Genomic DNA, 18289 nt, shown 5'->3' on the forward strand with positions numbered 1-18289 from the left:
AAGGTCGGGTTCGATAGCGGTGGTATCAAGATGCAAAAATTGTCTCACCAGGTGTGGCTGTGGGCTTGAAGGGCTCCGTGGCGTGTTCGCATGCTGACGAACGGGAGCGCCGCAGTACGCGGCGGCTGAAACCAAAATGGCGGACGCGACTTTCTCTCAGCCGCGTCCGCTACAAAGTAGCTGGAACGAGCATTCCGCTGCGTTTTAAGGCTGCCTCCGGGAGCCCGCTGGCGTCTGTCTTCTCCGGTTCGCGTAGAGCAGCTTAGCAGGCAAGGATAAGATGAGAAGTGAGGCGAAATCCCCCTCAGACCCGGAGCGCTCACATGAGAGCCGCCGTCCTCGCCGGGCGCCAAGCCACGCCCCCCGTATCTAGTTAGTTAAACAGGCAATAATGGTTATTCTACTAACATTAGCCACAGACCTCTAATAGTGTGAGGGATCCCCTACCTCTATGTGCACAGGCCGTTCTCCAGCAGTCACTTATTGCTTAATAGTAAGCTGCATGGTGCACCCAGAGACTTGTACTCCATTAACCGTACTCCTCTCGGGACATGGTCCCCACTCTGGTTGTCAATGCCATGAAAATACTGCCAAGGTGCATTCCCACTTAGGGGACATCCAGCCCTTCCAGCCTTTGACAGTCATTTCGCTCCGCCAATCTGCTGTTGAGGCATGCAGGTTATTTGGGGTATTGTACTGCAGCCTGCTCTAGGCGTGGAAAACTAGCATGGACCCTGAATGATGGCGTGTTGATTGAGCCTCGCTTATTCCTCATGGCCCAGGTAAATTCAATCTTTTATGTGCAGCCTCCAGAAATATTGTGTAAACCCATCAAAACTCAGAACAGAAAAACGACCAAAGCAGCCACCCTAGAGTCAGTTCACAAAGGCCATTAGAGTCCAATGGGGATTTATGTTTGACACCTCGTGCCCGTGCACTAAAATCTCTGGATTGCAGTGGTGCTTGCGCTCTTAAAAAAGCAGTGTTTGACCACATCTTGCTTATGTTCCCTTTAGTCCTTTGCTTCTCATGTGTAGTGCTTTCCCTTATAGTTTTTTATTCCTCCAGGTAGTGAGGGTGTGAGTTACTTTTTCAGGCAGCTTCTTGCGCTTGGAATACCTCCAGTACCCCTATCTCACTTCTTCCTTTGAACCTCATCAGCAACTGTTTTAGTAATAATGTTGCAGAACTTGAAGTCTGTGGGTCTGGCCAAGAATGGAATACTGGCTTCCAAAGGCATTAGTCATTCAATTTAGAAATCCTCTCCAGTACACGTTTATGTTCTGCTGGTACACCTATCCATGTGTAATCCCTGGAATACTGATCTCTGGGATCTGTGTAATATTTATACTTTGTTATGACATAAAATGTTTTTGGGAGATCTCTACACTGTTTCTTTAATCTGGAGTTGGTGGGGTCAACAATCCCTTCCCAGGCCGTGCTCTGCTATAAAACCTTTAATTAGCAGTTCTGGTAAGAAGGGTGGATCAGTGTGAGCCCTGAATAAGAGATAAAGAACAAAAGCATAAAAGAAGAAATGCAGTTCCCTACCTGGTGAGTATATCTTTCTGCCTTGTAGTGATTGGGGCGAGGGTAAGCTGTAACTGTGCTCGGGGATATCTTGTGCATCAAACACCATTTGCTCTCCACAATGCACTAGACCATCAATTTGGGTGATCACTCGGAGGGCCCGTTGGCCAGCGATTCTTCAGATCTGGAACATTGTTTTACCTACAGTTTGCAGGGGGCTAGTGCCACTAGTCCAGGGGAGTCTGAAGGTGCTTCAGGCTCTAACAGGAGTCCCTCTGTCTGGGGGAACCAAGAGTTCGCTTAGGACGAGTCTCAATCATTCAGTTCCAGGAGTGTTACCACAGGGACAGAGTATCCTTCTTATGCTTTGTGAAAGTCCTGTAGTCGCTGACATGGGTCTCTACATTTTCCTCTTCAATGCAGGTTGTTCACAACTGAAGTTGTGGGGTCAGGGGAGCCCCTTTAATCCTAGATTTAGGGGCGTGGGTGCAAGAGCTGCTTTCCCTGCGGCTAATCTGCCTCTGAGGTGGCCACAGTCCAGGGTGTAGGTCCACTTTTCTACCAAGAACCCATTTCTAACATTTTTCATTTTCAAAATGGCAGAAGTCTTCTTTAGCTGTACAAACCAGGCAGCCTCCCCTAGAGGTGTTAGTTGGCCTTCTGAGGGTGTACACCTCCTGCATACCTTATTTCTCCCCTGCCCGGGTGCAAATGTGCCCGGGGCAGGGGGTGGGCTGTTTCTTCCTATGATGCATATCGGAAGCAGTGTAGCCTTTGAAGCTCACCTCCTTGATGTGCCACTACTCCAGCCTTCCTTGTAGGGAGCAGGTGTGACCTCCTTCCAGGCCATGTATTTGTTGCTGACTTCTGGGAGTTATCACACTGCCTGGAAGGAGGTCAGAATCCTGTCTTGGTGGTAGCAAGCACACAGAGATGGTGGGGCAACCTCTAAGGTAGCCACCTGGGTGTTTGCCACATCGCCCTTGACACAAGATTCATGTCCGGGGTGAGAAGGCACATTGTTTGAGTCCAAATATGACCTGTTTATGCGGTATCATAATGGACCTGCCAACCTCTGGTTTGCCCGAGTGCCAGCCCATATCCTATGGACCTCCTATCACTTATAGTGTGCTTTAATATCTGAAAGAGACACGTTAGTGATAGATTCCTTACCTTAGAATATCCCCAGGCGTCAGACTGGATCCGGAAACTTTTGCGTAGCAGTACCCTTGCGCGTCGGTAGGCGTCGTCTGCGGCTCTGCGTCCGTCGTCGGCATCGTGGGCGCCGTGATGACGTCTTAGGAGTATATAGACGCCGCCTCCGCGTGCTGACGTCAGTTCTTCTTTTTTTCGCGCCAGCCAGTGCAGATCTGGAAAGAGCAGTACTCTAGTCAATTTTTGACTAAGTTTTGGAGATCTTTTTGATCCTTTTCGAAGTCGACGGTGCCGTAGGGATGCCTGGTTTCAAACATTGTGTTGACTGCGACCGCACCATGTTGGTTACGGATCCGCACCGCCAGTGTCTGACGTGTTTGGGCATCGACCACGACGACGAGGCCTGCCCCGACTGTCGGGCCCTTTCGAAGAAAGCCAGGCGAGAGCGGTCTCGCAGGCGACTCGAAATCCGGCAGTCGGCCCCGCGCCGAGTGAGGTCCCGGTCCCACAGGAGGTCGAGGGACAGGTCGCGGGGACGGAGCCGTCACAGCTCCGGGAGTCGGCACCACTCCTCCGGGTCCAAGTCGTCAGGTAAGAAGCATAAGAAGTCGAAGAGACATCATCGCTCTTCCGACTCCCCCCGACGCTCGCGCGATGCGGCCGGGGGTTCGGGTGACACCACCCACGCGGCTCCTAGGGAGTCGCGGGCGCCGCGTTCGGCCCCATACTCCACGGTCCCTGGGCTGAACGCGACGCCGGAGGAGATCGAGCGTTTCCTCATGGCCATGAGGTCCCTTTCTCCTCCGATGGGTTCCGCGGCGCCTTCGGGCCCAGTGAACCCGTCTGGGGGCCCTAGTGGGTCAGGGGCTTTGACCCCGACGCCGTCGAGTGCTTCGGCCTCGACGCCGTCGATGCCTTCGGGCTCGGCGCCGCAGGGCTCCATGATCCCGAAACCGCCGGTGCCCTCGGGCCCGGCGCCGCAGGGTTCGGCTGCTCTGGCGCCGCCGGTGCCTTCGGGCCAGGAAGCTGCGGGGCCCTCTTCGGGTGATGGATCGTCTCCGGTGGACCTTACGACCCCCCCCGGCGTCGGTCCACAGGGTGTCACCTCCGGCGCCGTCCTCGGGCGGCGCCGTCCCCGATGCCTCCTTTACTTTGGTTCCGACGTCGGAGCGGCGCCGCTGGGAGTCGCATCAGACGCCGGTTGGAGATTTCGTCTTCTATGAACCGACCCCATCGTTTTACGACCCTGAGTCTCAGGAGATGGGTGAAGGGGAGGATTGGAAGGGGTCTGAGGACCCTCTGACCAGGGAGTGTCAGTCAAATATGGACTGGACAGGAGACCTTGGGGATGCCAGTGGCCTGGACACCTCTCCAGACACTGGATTTGTCTCTCCTCCTACCGTGGCTTCGGAGGAGGGGGCTACGTATAGTGTGGTGTTGACGAGGGTGGCTAAGGCCTTGGGCCTTCAGCTCCCCGTCGCGGCCGTGAAGACTAACCTCCTCACTGAGGTCCTTAAACCGCAGTCATGCTCGGCTGAGCCTCTGCTGCCTTTTAATGAGGCCTTGACCGACGTTCTTCTGGCACTTGGTCCAGGCCCGCTACGGGTTCGCCCGTAGATAGGAACGTGGCCAGACTCCCCCGCCCGGCTCCGGGCGACCCATGTTTCCTGTCCACCCACCCCACCCCCGAGAGCCTGGTCATCCAGGCCTCTAATTCCCAGACCGCGTTCCCGACGGCCCCGCCGGATCGGGAATCCAAGAGGTATGAGAACTATGGCAAGAAAATGTTCTCCTCCCTGAGTTTGGGACTGCGGTCTTGCAACACCTCGTGCCTCTTGGGCCGCTACACCCACTCTCTGTGGGAGACGGTGGCGGAAGTGCTGCCAGAGTGCCCGTTGGAGGTACGGCCCAAACTCGGCCAAGCCCTTGTGGAGGGCCGAGATGCAGCTAAATATAACATTAGGTGTGGGCTGGATACCACCGATTCGCTGGGCAGAGCGATGGCAACAATGGTGGCGGTGAGGCGCCACTCCTGGCTGAGATCCGCCAATTTTTCGGCAGATGTCCAGAACACTCTGATGAACATGCCGTTCGATGGCCGTCGCCTCTTTGGCGACAAAGCGGACAACGCGCTTGAGCGCTTTAAGGACTCCAGGGCTACGGCCAAGTCCTTGGGCCTCTCGGCCCCGCGCCTGCAAACGGGTTCGTTTCGCTCCTTTCGTGGCCAAGGAAGGGGTGTCCCCACACGTGCCGCCAGCCACTCGCCGCATACTGTCGTCCAGCGCGGCGGCGGCCGTGGAAACCGCCGTGGCGGTGGTCGGGGTAACAGCCGAGGTCAGTCCACACCTTCCCCCGCAGCATCCGCCTCTAAACCCTCCTAGTCCGTGCTTTTCGGCCCATGGGACGCCAATGGGAGGCAGGGTTCGCCATCACCACTCTCACTGGCGCACCGTCACTTCGGACAGGTGGGTGCTGCAGATCGTCCGATGGGGCTACTCCCTCCCCTTCGAGACGACTCCTCAAGCCATGCCACCGCAACACCACCGCGTATCGGGGGATCACTTGCGGCTCCTGCAAGAGGAAGTTTCGGCCCTCTTGGCCAAGGGGGCCATCGAGCGCGTTCCTGGGCCAGAAGTAGGACATGGTTGCTACTCCCACTACTTTCTGGTACCCAAGAAGGGCAAAGGGGGCCTACGCCCTATCTTGGACCTGAGGAACGTCAACGGCTTCCTCCGGAAGGAGAAGTTCAAAATGCTGACTCTAGCTCAGGTCTTGGCTGGCCTAGACCCTGGAGACTGGATGGTAGCGTTGGACTTGCAGGACGCATATTTCCACATCCCCGTCCTGCCGGCCCACCGGCGTTACCTGCGGTTCACGGTAGGCCTCGAGCACTCTGTTTACCGTGCTCCCCTTCGGCCTTACCAGCGCCCCACGGGTGTTCACGAAGGTGATGGCGGTGGTCGCAGCTCATCTGCGCAGGTTAGGGGTCTCAGTCTTCCCCTACCTCGACGACTGGTTGTTGAAGGCGGGCTCGCCCCAGACAGTCGTCAGCCACCTCCAGACTACGGCGGATCTCCTGCACCGGCTGGGATTTTCCACCAATGTGCCGAAGTCACACCTGTGCCCCTCTCAGAAGCTCCTTTTCATCAGAGCAGTTCTCGACTTGGCGCAGTTTCGGGTTTACCCGCCCGAACAGCGGGTTCGGGATATACAGGCTCTGATTCCGATCTTCGGGCCTTTATCCCGAGTTTCGGTCAGGTTGACGCTGCGGCTTCTGGGGCTGATGGCCTCCTGCATCCTTCTGGTGCATCACGCAAGGTGGCGGATGCGGGCTCTGCAGTGGGACCTGAAGTTTCAGTGGGCCCAGCATCAGGGCAACCTGTCCGACCATGTCCTGGCCAGCAGGGGACGGTCCTTCACCCGAACCTGTCCAGTCTCCACCTCCATGCTTGGAGATTGAGCGGCGACAGTTGAGGCCATTTGACTTGCCTCCTGAAGTTTGCAACATCATTCTGGCAGCCAGGCGTCCCTCCACAAAGTCGGTATACGCCTGCAGGTGGAACAGATTTGTGGCATGGTGCACAGCAAAGGCTGTGGATCCTCTTAATGCCCCTCTTTCGGAGGTTCTCCTCTTTCTTCTCTCTCTTGCCCAGCAGGGCTCTGCTCTGGGCACTATCAAGGGCTACCTTTCAGCTCTTTCAGCCTTTCTGAGGCTGCCTGACCAACCTTCTTTGTTCAAGTCCCCTATCGTTAATCGATTCCTGAAGGGCATCACTCATACGTTTCCTCCTGTTCCCTTCGTGATGCCTCAGTGGGACTTGAACCTGGTTCTTACATTTCTGATGTGCGCTCTCTTTGAGCCACTTCACAACTGCCCTCTTCGCCTTCTCACTTTGAAGACTACATTCCTGGTAGCCATCACCTCTGCCAGGAGAGTGAGTGAGCTCCAGGCTCTATCCTGTAAGCCTCCTTTCCTTTCAGTCCATCCGGACAAAGTTGTGCTACGGACAAGGCCCTCCTTTCTACCCAAGGTAGTCACGGCCTTCCATATTGGGCAGTCTATCACCTTGCCCACTTTCTTTCCACCTCCGCACCCCTCGAGAGAGGAGTAGAGGCTCCACCGTCTGGACCCAAAACGTGCGCTTTCATTCTATTTGAATCGCACACAGCAGTTCCGGGTGGATGATCAACTCTTTGTTGGATACGCAGGCGCTAAGAAAGGTAAAGCGGTGCACAAGAGGACCATCTCTCGGTGGATCATCTTGTGTATCCAGGCGTGTTACTCCTTGGCTAAGAAGGAGCCCCCTGTTGGGCTGAGAGCTCATTCTACTCTAGCTACAGCCACTACGACTGCTTTGGGCCGTGGTGTGCCCTTGCAGGACATTTGCCAGGCAGCTACGTGGGGCCTCGCTGCACACGTTTGCAAGACATTATTGCCTGGACAGTCAAGTCCGGAGGGATGGTCGCTTTGGCCGTTCCGTCCTCCAGGACTTTCTGGTGTGATATTGGTTCGCAGACCCACCACCACGGGGTTGGTATTGCTGGGGTATCTATTCTAAGGTAAGGAATCTATCACTAACGTGTCTCTTTCAGATGCACAAGTTACTACTTGTGTAACGATATATCTGTAAGAGACATTAGTTAGTGATAGATTCCTTACCGCCCACCCATCCTCCCCGTTCTGCGAACCGATATCTAGGGTTAAGGTCATCCCATTTCAGGGCCCTAGTTTCATGGCACCAGTGTTGGTTTTTGTCATGGCTCTGCGCTTCTGGCGCGGCAAAGCTGTGGCTAAGAACTGACGTCAGCACGCGGAGGCGGCGTCTATATACTCCGATGTCATCACGGCGCCCACGACGCCGACGACGGACGCGGAGCCGCAGACGACGCCTACCGACGCGCAAGGGTACTGCTACGCAAAAGTTTCCGAATCCAGTCCGACGCCTGGGGATATTCTAAGGTAAGGAATCTATCACTAACTAATGTCTCTTACAGATATATCGTTACACAAGTAGTAACTTGTGCGTTAAGGGCCACTGTAGGGATATAAAAGCTTGCACATGCATTCCCACTCCTTTAATATAAGGCACCCTGCCTCCTGGGCTAGGAGGTCTTCCTCAGGGGAGACTGGCCTACATTAAAAGCAGTGTATTAACTTTGCCACACATTGTGAGGGCAAAGTCGAAATAAATGGAGCAGATTACATTTTACCTGTAGTCTGCAATGGCATGCCTGCTGTCAGTAGTTTTTATTAGGGTTACTCAGAGTGGATCAAACTATGATGCAAGTCCTTGGGACCCCTTTACCACCCATGCCCTTGTTATACTGGAACCATATACTAGAGACTTATAAAGGGGGGGGGGGTAACATCTTTGGCAGTTTGGGATTCCAATTTATACAACAGTTTCAGGGTGTGCACTGGCACTGGGGCCTCAGTAGCAGGCTTCAGTGCATGTTTAGAGTCATAACCATCAGCATTGGAGCAAAAAGGTGGGAAGGGGGGCATTCAAAAAGGCACTTTCCTACAAGGACCGTCATAGACCTCTTGGAAGCAGGTTGCTGTGGACACACTGTCTTTAGTCTACATTGTGTGCACACAGGAGGCTCGTCTTGTTGCATATTCCTTATGGGATTATTTGCTAGAGGAGACAGGGGGGATTCTCATTTGCATGAGGCAATCCTACGATACATATCACTCTATTATATTATACTCTGCGAATGTGTCTGGAATACAAAACACACCTTGCATAGAAGGAGCGATAAAGAGTAGAAATTGGAAGGTCAGTGTTTTTAATATGCAATGATAACACCCTAGTTGTATTTTTCAAACTGGGTACCTGTATACCTACATACCTTCCTCTTTTACGTTAATGCCATTAATTTGCTTTATTGTTGAAAGTGGAATTTAGGAATTGAGGTGAAAGACCAGTGATGACTGATGGTCTTGCTCATGCTGATCATAGGGCACATACATTTATTGTATTTTTGAAAGGTTACCCCAAATGTCGTATGAACATTTGTTATACAAAATATAGATTATTTTTATGAATGGTTATATAGGTTTAGCACATTTGTTGCCTTTTGTGTTGTTTGTCAAATACTGTTTGAAAGGAGAATGTAAGAAAAAGAAGCGACTGTTATGCTAGGTTTTAAGGCTACGTTTAAATAAATATCAAATCATGGCATTTGTTTGTGGATTAAGCTCTACCTTCTAGTGGAATTATGAGGTTACAAAATTATAGTGTTGCTTGTGTTCCCTTCGCGAATGGACCTGGTCTGGCAGTGCGTCCTGTACCATTTCTATTGGTCGGGCCAAGGCTGATTTACATGTACCAACGTTCTCTTTCTAGATGTTCAAAATGGGCAAAAACGATTTTATAGAATTCAGCCCGAGTGATCACCAGTGGCTGAAAGTAACCCACACATTCCACCCATCACTTTATTTTTTGTTGCAGTAAATGCCTCAAGTGTTACAGATATGCAGAGGCGTGGGTGCTATGGTCATTGTTTAAGAGGAACTTAGTTGCACATCACTTACAAAGCCTAAGTAAGCCAAAACCAATCTGAGGTTGCTTGTGTTCTGACCTAAAGGGTTGAAGTGGTCCTGCTGGAGCAGGACCAATGCCTGATTTGCCTATGGGTAGTCTCTGTCTTGAATTGAAAACTATAGACTGAAAAGCAGCCCATAGTAATCACCAGTGAAAGGAATTAAATCCCGCCTAACTTCTGTAACCTTTTTGTTTGTTTAGTTAGTGATTAAATAGTCAGGAGCAAGTCGAGTAGTTCTTGTGCTCTCTGTTTGAAAGTACAGTGTTTCTCCTGTGAAGGTCCCTAGTTAGGGATGTAGCTACATAACTGTTAAAGGTTCAGTGAAGTCTGAGTCTTTGCAAAGATCGTTTGTTGAATTTGAGAGATTTCAGCTCTTGTGTTACCAGCTGACTTTGTCATTGATGGTAAGTGGTGGAGACTTGAACAAGTATAAACTTGTTGAGGACCAGCATGTGTCAAATATAAAATTGTTGAACAGAGAAAGTTGAGCTTTGAGGCAAGGAAGAGGTAAATATAAGGTATTGCTTGCTGCGTGGGTAGGTCAGGAGACTGCTTGAACTAGATTCAACAGAACGTTTTTGGCTATTCTTCTTTTAGGAGTGGAAAATTAAGGTTTCCCTAGACGGAAAGTCTCTAGGTATGCAAAGTTTTGATGTTTTTGACCATCTAGAGAGAAATAAGGATACATAGGCTTATAAAGTGGAGTGCTATTGCTTAAAGAGAAAAGAATATGTAAATGTTGGGGTAGGAGAACATCAAACAGTCCTATTCATTCTACGGAGCCATGCATGTTACAGTGGAGTTTGTAGGAGCATGAGCTTTTCATCGAGGCTGCATTTCTCATGAGGATTTTGTAGCAGATATTGCCATGGTAAGAATGGTTCTTTGCCTTCGCTTAGCCATATGTCAGTGATGACAAACTGGTTGATATTTTTACTCTGACATGAAATTGTAGATTTTAAGGCAATTCTTCAAATATCTTGCCTTAATGAGGAGAATTAGTGTGTCTCAGTTGTAGTATGGGGATTATAGTGGCATACATAAAATGGTTAGTTGGTATGACAAAGTAGTGGGAATGGAGCCATTTAAAAGTCAAGCAGGCTTAGGAGTTACAAGATTAGGAGGGAGAAAATGTGAAGGGAATGATGAGTTGGCAGGGTATTTATTTCAGGGAAAGGAATATGCAAAATTACTAGCACGAACCATATTTTTTGCCACTTTTACCTTGTTACTGCAATCTTTTAAACTCCTGGAAAAACGTTTACTACTAAAACAGTTGCTTCTAGTAGTCATTCTGGAATACATAGTTTGGCCTTGTTTAGAATATTTTTCACTTTCTATTTTAGATGTTCATTTGGAATTGGAACAGCGACTAGCTAAATTCACAAGGACCGAGGAAGCAATTCTCTATTCATATGGATTTGCCACAATTGCTAGTGCTATTCCTGCTTACTCTAAAAGAGGAGACATCGTCTTTGTGTAAGTTCATTTTACTCTTTTGTATGTGGTTGGGGTATAAGGGAACATGACAAATTAATGTAATGTGTCAAAGCATTCGCATTTTCCTAAAGAATATTTTAAGATGAATTTGTGAACTGCATGCTCAGTCTCCAATTTCAGGTTTTTGCCTTACTGCTAATACTTTGATTGCATTTTAATGGTTCTTTGATTATGTATGAAAGGTTTTCATCACTACTTTAAATGTGATCCACATGCATAAAGTTGAATTGCTTAGAAATATTAGTTTCTTGTACATATGTTTCTTGTAATTCTCAATATGTAAATACATGGCAGGAACACGACTCATTATTGTGCTTAAACGTATGAACATGCTGACACATTAGAAAAAGGAAATAAACTACAAAATTAAAATGTGTTTAGATTAGGTCGCATGGCCTGTTAAATATCCGTTATGTTAATGTTTTGGTTATTAATGCTATTACCATGCTTGTGAAATTAAGTGCATTGTCATATCACCGAGGCTTGTGTAAAGTGCTCAACAAACGTTCATAGTCCTGATCTTGGAGTAGGACAAAGGATTTGTTCAGGAACTCTTTGAACAGAAGGTAATGTAATCTTTGTTTTAAACTTAACAGCTTTTAAAGACTGAGTAACTCAAGACCTCAACAGTGGTGGCCATCCTCTGTATGAAAGTTTTCTAGATATTAAGTCCTCATTTAGGAGCCATGAAACTGAGGTTCTTGTCTTGAACCCATTTCAAAAATTTGCAATTCAGCAACGTGTGTAAAATCACAGTGAATAAATTAGCAATTGTTTTCTCTACATCTCAAGTGCAGAGTTTCAAGATAATGGGTGGATGGGATCACACTGCCTCTCCTCCAAGCACAGTTCACCATTAGTATTGTGGTAAATGCAGTTCACAGTAAATGCGTACTTGAATATGGCTTAGATACCCGCCACCCCTTCTCAACACAATCCCCAAGAATTGGGAAACCGGAAACAGTTCTTGAACTTTTGGAAGGCGGGAAGGGAGTTACCCTTCCCGGCCGTATTTATTAAAATATGAAACAAAATCAAAACATTAAAATAACAGTTTCATATCATGTACAATTTCATATCCACATTACGATGTTTGGCTAACCTTAACATATATCTAATACAAAGGTTCTCCTAGCCGATACTAACATCCTTACAAAAATGCATTTCAAATTGAAATTGTACATCCTAACGTTAAGGGCCAACGGCAAGGTCGTAACCGGCGTCAGATCCCTAAACCAGAACTCCCCCCTCACTTGTGAGGGGCGGCCGCACAGAGGACTGCACCTCGTGTGCCATACCAATTTCCCTTGTCTTGACGGGGGCCCCTGTTAACTCGACGCCATGTACGTGGTCGTCCGAGGACTCGTGTGAGGTGTCTAGAAGGTAGCGTAGACCCCTCTCCCCACCCTACACAACTTACCACATCTGCCGTCGCAGATGTCCTGGCCCCGGGAAATTCCCAGGAGGGGCCCGTAGCCCCTCCTATCCAGGGAGGGGCCTTGACCGCCTTCCCTTTCCTTTAGGCGTCCCGTCCTTTAGAAGGGACCGCCTCCCCGTTGAGGGGCCAATGGCCACCTCCCCCCGGGCGCTCCATCCGTAATGGGTGACGCCCCCCCTAGGGATCTTCCAATGACTGCTCACCGATCATGACCTTACCGCCCGACCAAACAATAAATACGACAAGATTAATGACTAAAAAGAAAGAGACATTCCTACTTAAAACAGATCACGTCTCAACCTAAAACATCTAAAACATTACTAATCACTCTGATGAAAGTCTTTAATAAAGCATACCGCACAGAGTTATCCACTTTATTGCAACCGAATCATAAACTTTATTCAGAAACAACCTGCAAGAAAAAACTACTACGTAAAACGAACTTTGTACCACAACAACTTGCTGTCTTCAGGGGATGGTGGGTGGGTTCAAAAATGGCTCTTCGTTCCGTCTCGAGCTCACGTGCAGCGAGGAGGTGCAGCTTCAGAGCACAGGAACAAGAGGATGCTTCCTTGGCTTGTGGCTCCTTTTATTCTTCTCTTGGCGGGCGTGAACCCGCCTCCCTGGGCGTGGCGGACGGCTTCGGTGTCTAGGACAACCCACTCTTGGGCGGGAAAAAGCGCGCCCCGGCTACGCCGCTTCGGGCATACCAGCCGAGACGCGCCTCCCGCCCAAAATGGCTTCCCGGGGGGATCGGGGTACTCCACCATACGTTCGGGGGGACCGATTGGTCGCCCCTTTCCATATGGCTGAGATACCCGCCACCCCCTCTCAACACAATCCCCAAGAATTGGGAAACCGGAAACAGTTCTTGAACTTTTGGAAGGCGGGAAGGGAGTTACCCTTCCCGGCCGTATTTATTAAAATATGAAACAAAATCAAAACATTAAAATAACAGTTTCATATCATGTACAATTTCATATCCACATTACGATGTTTGGCTAACCTTAACATATATCTAATACAAAGGTTCTCCTAGCCGATACTAACATCCTTACAAAAATGCATTTCAAATTGAAATTGTACATCCTAACATTAAGGGCCAACGGCAAGGTCGTAACCGGTGTCAGATCCCTAAACCAGAACTCCCCCCTCACTTGTGAGGGGCGGCCGCACAGAGGACTGCACCTCGTGTGCCATACCAATTTCCCTTGTCTTGACGGGGGCCCCTGTTAACTCGACGCCATGTACGTGGTCGTCCGAGGACTCGTGTGAGGTGTCTAGAAGGTAGCGTAGACCCCCCTCCCCACCCTACACAACTTACCACATCTGCCGTCGCAGATGTCCTGGCCCCGGGAAATTCCCAGGAGGGGCCCGTAGCCCCTCCTATCCAGGGAGGGGCCTTGACCGCCTTCCCTTTCCTTTAGGCGTCCCGTCCTTTAGAAGGGACCGCCTCCCCGTTGAGGGGCCAATGGCCACCTCCCCCCGGGCGCTCCCATCCGTAATGGGTGACGCCCCCCCCTAGGGATCTTCCAATGACTGCTCACCGATCATGACCTTACCGCCACAGGCCGGATAGTTGACCGGCTATCCGGACCCCCCACAAAACTCCTACCTAAAGGTCATGTTGCAAACTCCTTAACCAGGCTACGAGGTCTCCTATGAGTAAAGATTTCCCCACCCGGGACAAATGGACCCCATCCTCTAGATACATATTGTCCCCCCTGATACAACAATGAGGAATCGAATGCAATGTACTGGTACGGAACAGTCTACCAAGCTTGTTATTAATCTTTTTCACAGAATGATTTATAGCAGACACTGAATTAGCCCCCCGCCACACCTTTCGTGGAATCATATGGGACCATGCAATCGTGCACCCTGGAACCCTCCTCGCCAACCAACTTACTGTGGATAGTATCGCCTCGAAAAGTAGTCGTCTACCAGTGGTCACCAAATCATTGCCCCCAAGATGTACTATGATTATAGCTGGCGGTGACCTTGTCCGCCCTAACAAACCCTCAAGAAAAGGTTGAAACTGGTCAATACAGAGCCCGCCCCTTTCCTTAGGTCACCCTGTACCCGTATTCCCCAGCTGTGTGAATCATGTCACCTGCTTTGAATACGTCCCCGGCACGCCTCACGTATGAGTGGCCCACGACCCACACCACTCTTTCCTCAGCCGGTGATCTCTGACCGCTGGTTCCCAGGTGTCGGGCCGACTGCACAGTCCGCCCCGCCTCGTAGGTTTGCGAAACTGTAACCAAACAAAAAACAAGAAGCGTGAGTACATGATATCAGCTTCACAACATGTGCAACCGCACATACCTTTTGTAACAATTCGAGGACCAACGCCCCAACTGTTTCACTTTTTCAACACTCAGACCCCTGGCTGTAGCCTCTGTAGCAGCCCCTATCCGGAAGGAATGAGTCCCAAACTCGCCCGGGTTCAGGCCCGCGGCCGAAATTGCCATTGCAAGCACCCGCTGGAACTGAAACTTCGTCAGTGGGGTGGCATCTGCATGCCTCAGCAAGGTCCCTCCCCATGATGCCGCCCTCTGCGCCAAATACTCCTCAACGCATGCAACCGGGCACATGGGAGATCCGGGAATCCGCTGGACTACTACACTATCCCCGATCGCGCCTTGATCGGTCTTGGACCTGACAAACGAGACAATCATCGTCTCCCCCTTTACTTGAATGTGCTCTCGGCACAGTCCACCCCCCGTATCCTGCTTATTCTTTGCCACTAGCTCGCTTACCCGCATAGCCCCATGAAATGCTAATGCAAAAGCGGCCCGGAATAACACTGTCTCCGACTGGGATGAACATGTAGCAGGGAGTACGGACAGTAACAGGGCCAACCTATCCAGACCTATCGGGTGCCTTTCGTCTACTCTGCGACCCTCAAGGCGTTGCCACCCACGCAGCGCTTTCTGTACCACGAAAGACGCTGTAGGGTCCTGGATACCATGAGCCCGCGCCATGAAGGAAATGGCGGCCCGATGCCTCTGGGCCGTGGCCACCGATTTGCCTGCCCTGCGTAGAGACAGTAAAAACTGTATGACAAATTCTTCCTGACCCCAAAGCTCTCCCCTAGCAGAACCCAAAAAGGACCAATAGGAACGGAACGCCCCTTCATATGCCTTCCTTGTCCTGGGTGCTAAACCCTCTCCCACGAGGTTTTGTAGTTCGGGGCACCGAGAGACCAGAGAGCTTCGGGAAATGGTGCCGCCACCGGGTCCGCTGTGGGCAGAAAACCCCAGAAGGCCTGCATACGGAAACGAGAAAGCGCATCAGCAGCCTGATTCAGTACCCCTGGCACATGCCTCGCTCTAAAGAGCACGTTCAATCGCATACATAGTAAAACAATTTCCTTGAGCAACCTCAGGATCCACTTGCATCGTGCTGCCTGACTATTGATACACTCAACCACGGTCATGTTATCAGACCAGAACACCACAGAGTGATCCCTAAACCCCTCATGCCATGTTTTCAAAGCCACCAGAATAGGGAACAGTTCGAGAAAAGCAATGTTACTTGTAAGTCCACACTCGTGCCACCATGACGGCCACGTTTGAGCCGACCAGTGATTGCCAAAGATGGCGCCAAAGCCTATACTCCCCGCCGAATCTGTCCACAGCCCCAACTCTTCGGAGGACACCGCCGGCTTCGTCCAGACAACCCGACCATTGAAGTCCGCCAGGAATGCCAACCAAATGCGCATGTCCTGGCGAATCTCGGCCGAGAGCCTTGTGCGGTGATGCCCCTCTTTAAGACCGACCATGGCTTGTGCAATCGAGCGGGAAAAGGGGCGGGCCATTGGCATTATTCTAAGGGCAAAATTCAACTGCCCCACAGTCTGCTGCAATTGATGCAAGTTCACCTTAGTTACTCTAATACATGCTTCAAGCGAAGCCCTGAATTTCCGCACTTTTTCTTCTGGCAAGCGGAAGCAACCTTCTTCGGAATCTAGCTCTATTCCAAGAAACTCGAGCGAAGTTGAGGGCCCCACAGTCTTACCTGGCGCCAATGGCACACCAAACTGTCCCATCAAATCACAAAATTCATTCAGAGCCTGTGCACATTCTGTGTCCCCGGCTGCCCCCAGAAACAGAAAATCGTCTAGATAATGCATGACATGCTGAAAACCCGTAATCCTTGTGAATGCCCATTGCAAAAAACAACTGAATTTTTCAAAATAAGCACACGATATGGAACAGCCCATTGGCATACATTTATCCATGTAATAGCGCCCCTGAAACATAAAGCCCAGGAGACGCTGATCGTCCGGGTGTACCGGGAGCAACCGGAAAGCGGACTCAATGTCAGATTTGGCCATCAGCGCTCCGGGTCCCAGGCGATTCAACATGGCGACTGCATCATCGAAGGATGCGTACCGCACCGAACAAAGCCCTGGGTCTATTGCATCATTAACTGACAAATCCCTCGGGGCTGACAAATTATGTATCAGTCTGAACTCACCCGGGTCCTTCTTGGGGACCACTCCCAATGGCGAACAAACAAAATTAGGAACTGGTGGCGTGTTGAATGGTCCTGCCACCCGACCCCGGGCTACTTCTTTCCCAATCTTTGCTTGCACCACTGCCGTATTCTGCAGGACCGAAAGTTGGTTCCTACACTGTGCTTTACCCTGGAAATTCCCCACCGGGATGCGGAAACCGTAAGAAAACCCGTCTCGCAGCACCCCAGCGGAGACATGATCAGGGTATTTGCTGAGCCAAGGAATCATTGCCATGGTATCAACCGGTGTGGGTAATGCCGCCCCTCGGACTATGTCAGACCTGTTTGGCGCTTGCCTTACTACCGTTATCACCCGTTTTGGCTCTGCACATGGTCTCGGGATGCGAAGACTGTCCACACCCCCCACATTCATGTCTAAACTTGCATGACCCCTGGGGCCTCGTACACTTTCCCCTGTTAAAGTTCCAGCATACCCCTTTTTTACCTGTAGTGCCGTTCGGCCTTGGGTGATACTCATTACTTGCCCCTGTCCGAAAGGGCGCCCCGGATGGTTGGCGGGAAAGTTTACCCCCGCCCCACCCCCCAACAATGGCGCCTTTAACATGCCTGATTTTTCCATTTTTTGCCAAGAAATGGAGTCGTAACAATCCCACGTCAGGCATGTATCGAACTCTTTAGCCTTACGAAAAATATTGTCATAACAAAACCACTCATTGCCAACATATGTCTGAGAATATTCCATAATACGTGACTGGTACACAGGTAACTCGGTCAACAAATCAGGTCTCCGTTCCCCCATAATCGAAGTGAATATGCCAAATGCTCTACCCCCGTTACCTATCGTCTCATCGACTCTAAAGGCGGCCATTTTTGCGCGCCAAACACTCGGATGCATGAGTTCCTTCTGAGCTTTCACATGCTCAATCTCATAATGGTCAGTTAGTAAGGAGAACATGTTTACGTATTTCTCAGCCCATATCCGTTCTTTGACCTCCATCGGGATATGCTGAGCCAATTTCTCCCTTCTCGAGGGCACAGACCCCTTCCCCGCAATCGGCATTAACTGCTTACCTGAGCTAGAAGCTGTAACCGCCGTTGCTGCCGAACTCGTGCCAGCTGCGGGTTGCTCTACTGGAGCCTGCGGGGAAACAAACGGACAAGGAGGTTTCGCGGCCTCTCGAGACTGCCGCAACTGCCTCATTAATTGCTTGGCCTCCTCAGCCGTGTCCCCCGGAGCCACGGAACGCCCGCTGCTATTACCCAGCCATGCCGCCAACTGGGCGGCCAACTCCGGAGGCATGTCCCCTTCGTCCACTGGGGTAACCACAACGGGGATCCGCTGGCCCTCGGCAGGAGCCGGCGCGGGGATCTCCACTGGTCTAGGAGGGCTCACCGGGGGAGCCTCCGGAACTGGGACCTCGTCCTCGTTTGACCCATTCCTGGCCCTCTTCCTTCTTCCGGCCGGGGCCTCCGTCGGGTTGGGTCTTTTTGGCCTTCCCGCACCGTCCCTGGCCGCCATTTTTCTCTTAATCTCCGCCATGTCCTTCACCAACATCCGGAGCATCTGGTCGGTGCTGACCTTCTTTGCGACTCTTACCCGGCATTTTCTCGTAGGTGAAAGATCTTGAACGC

At 50.9% G+C, this 18289-nt stretch overlaps 1 protein-coding gene across 1 annotated transcript in view; it reads left to right on the forward strand.

The window, feature by feature from the left end:
- SPTLC1 (serine palmitoyltransferase long chain base subunit 1) overlaps nt 1–18289 on the forward strand; it is a 346713-nt gene that overhangs the window by 147632 nt on the left and 180792 nt on the right. The window contains exon 6 of the mRNA XM_086961127.1: nt 10581–10713. Within this exon, the coding sequence (XP_086817253.1) occupies nt 10581–10713 (133 nt within the window). The remainder of the gene's footprint in view (nt 1–10580; nt 10714–18289) is intronic.

The sequence above is a fragment of the Lissotriton vulgaris genome, chromosome 3_1 (assembly GCF_964263255.1).
Source record: "Lissotriton vulgaris chromosome 3_1, aLisVul1.2, whole genome shotgun sequence".
NCBI classification, from domain to species: domain Eukaryota; kingdom Metazoa; phylum Chordata; class Amphibia; order Caudata; family Salamandridae; genus Lissotriton; species Lissotriton vulgaris.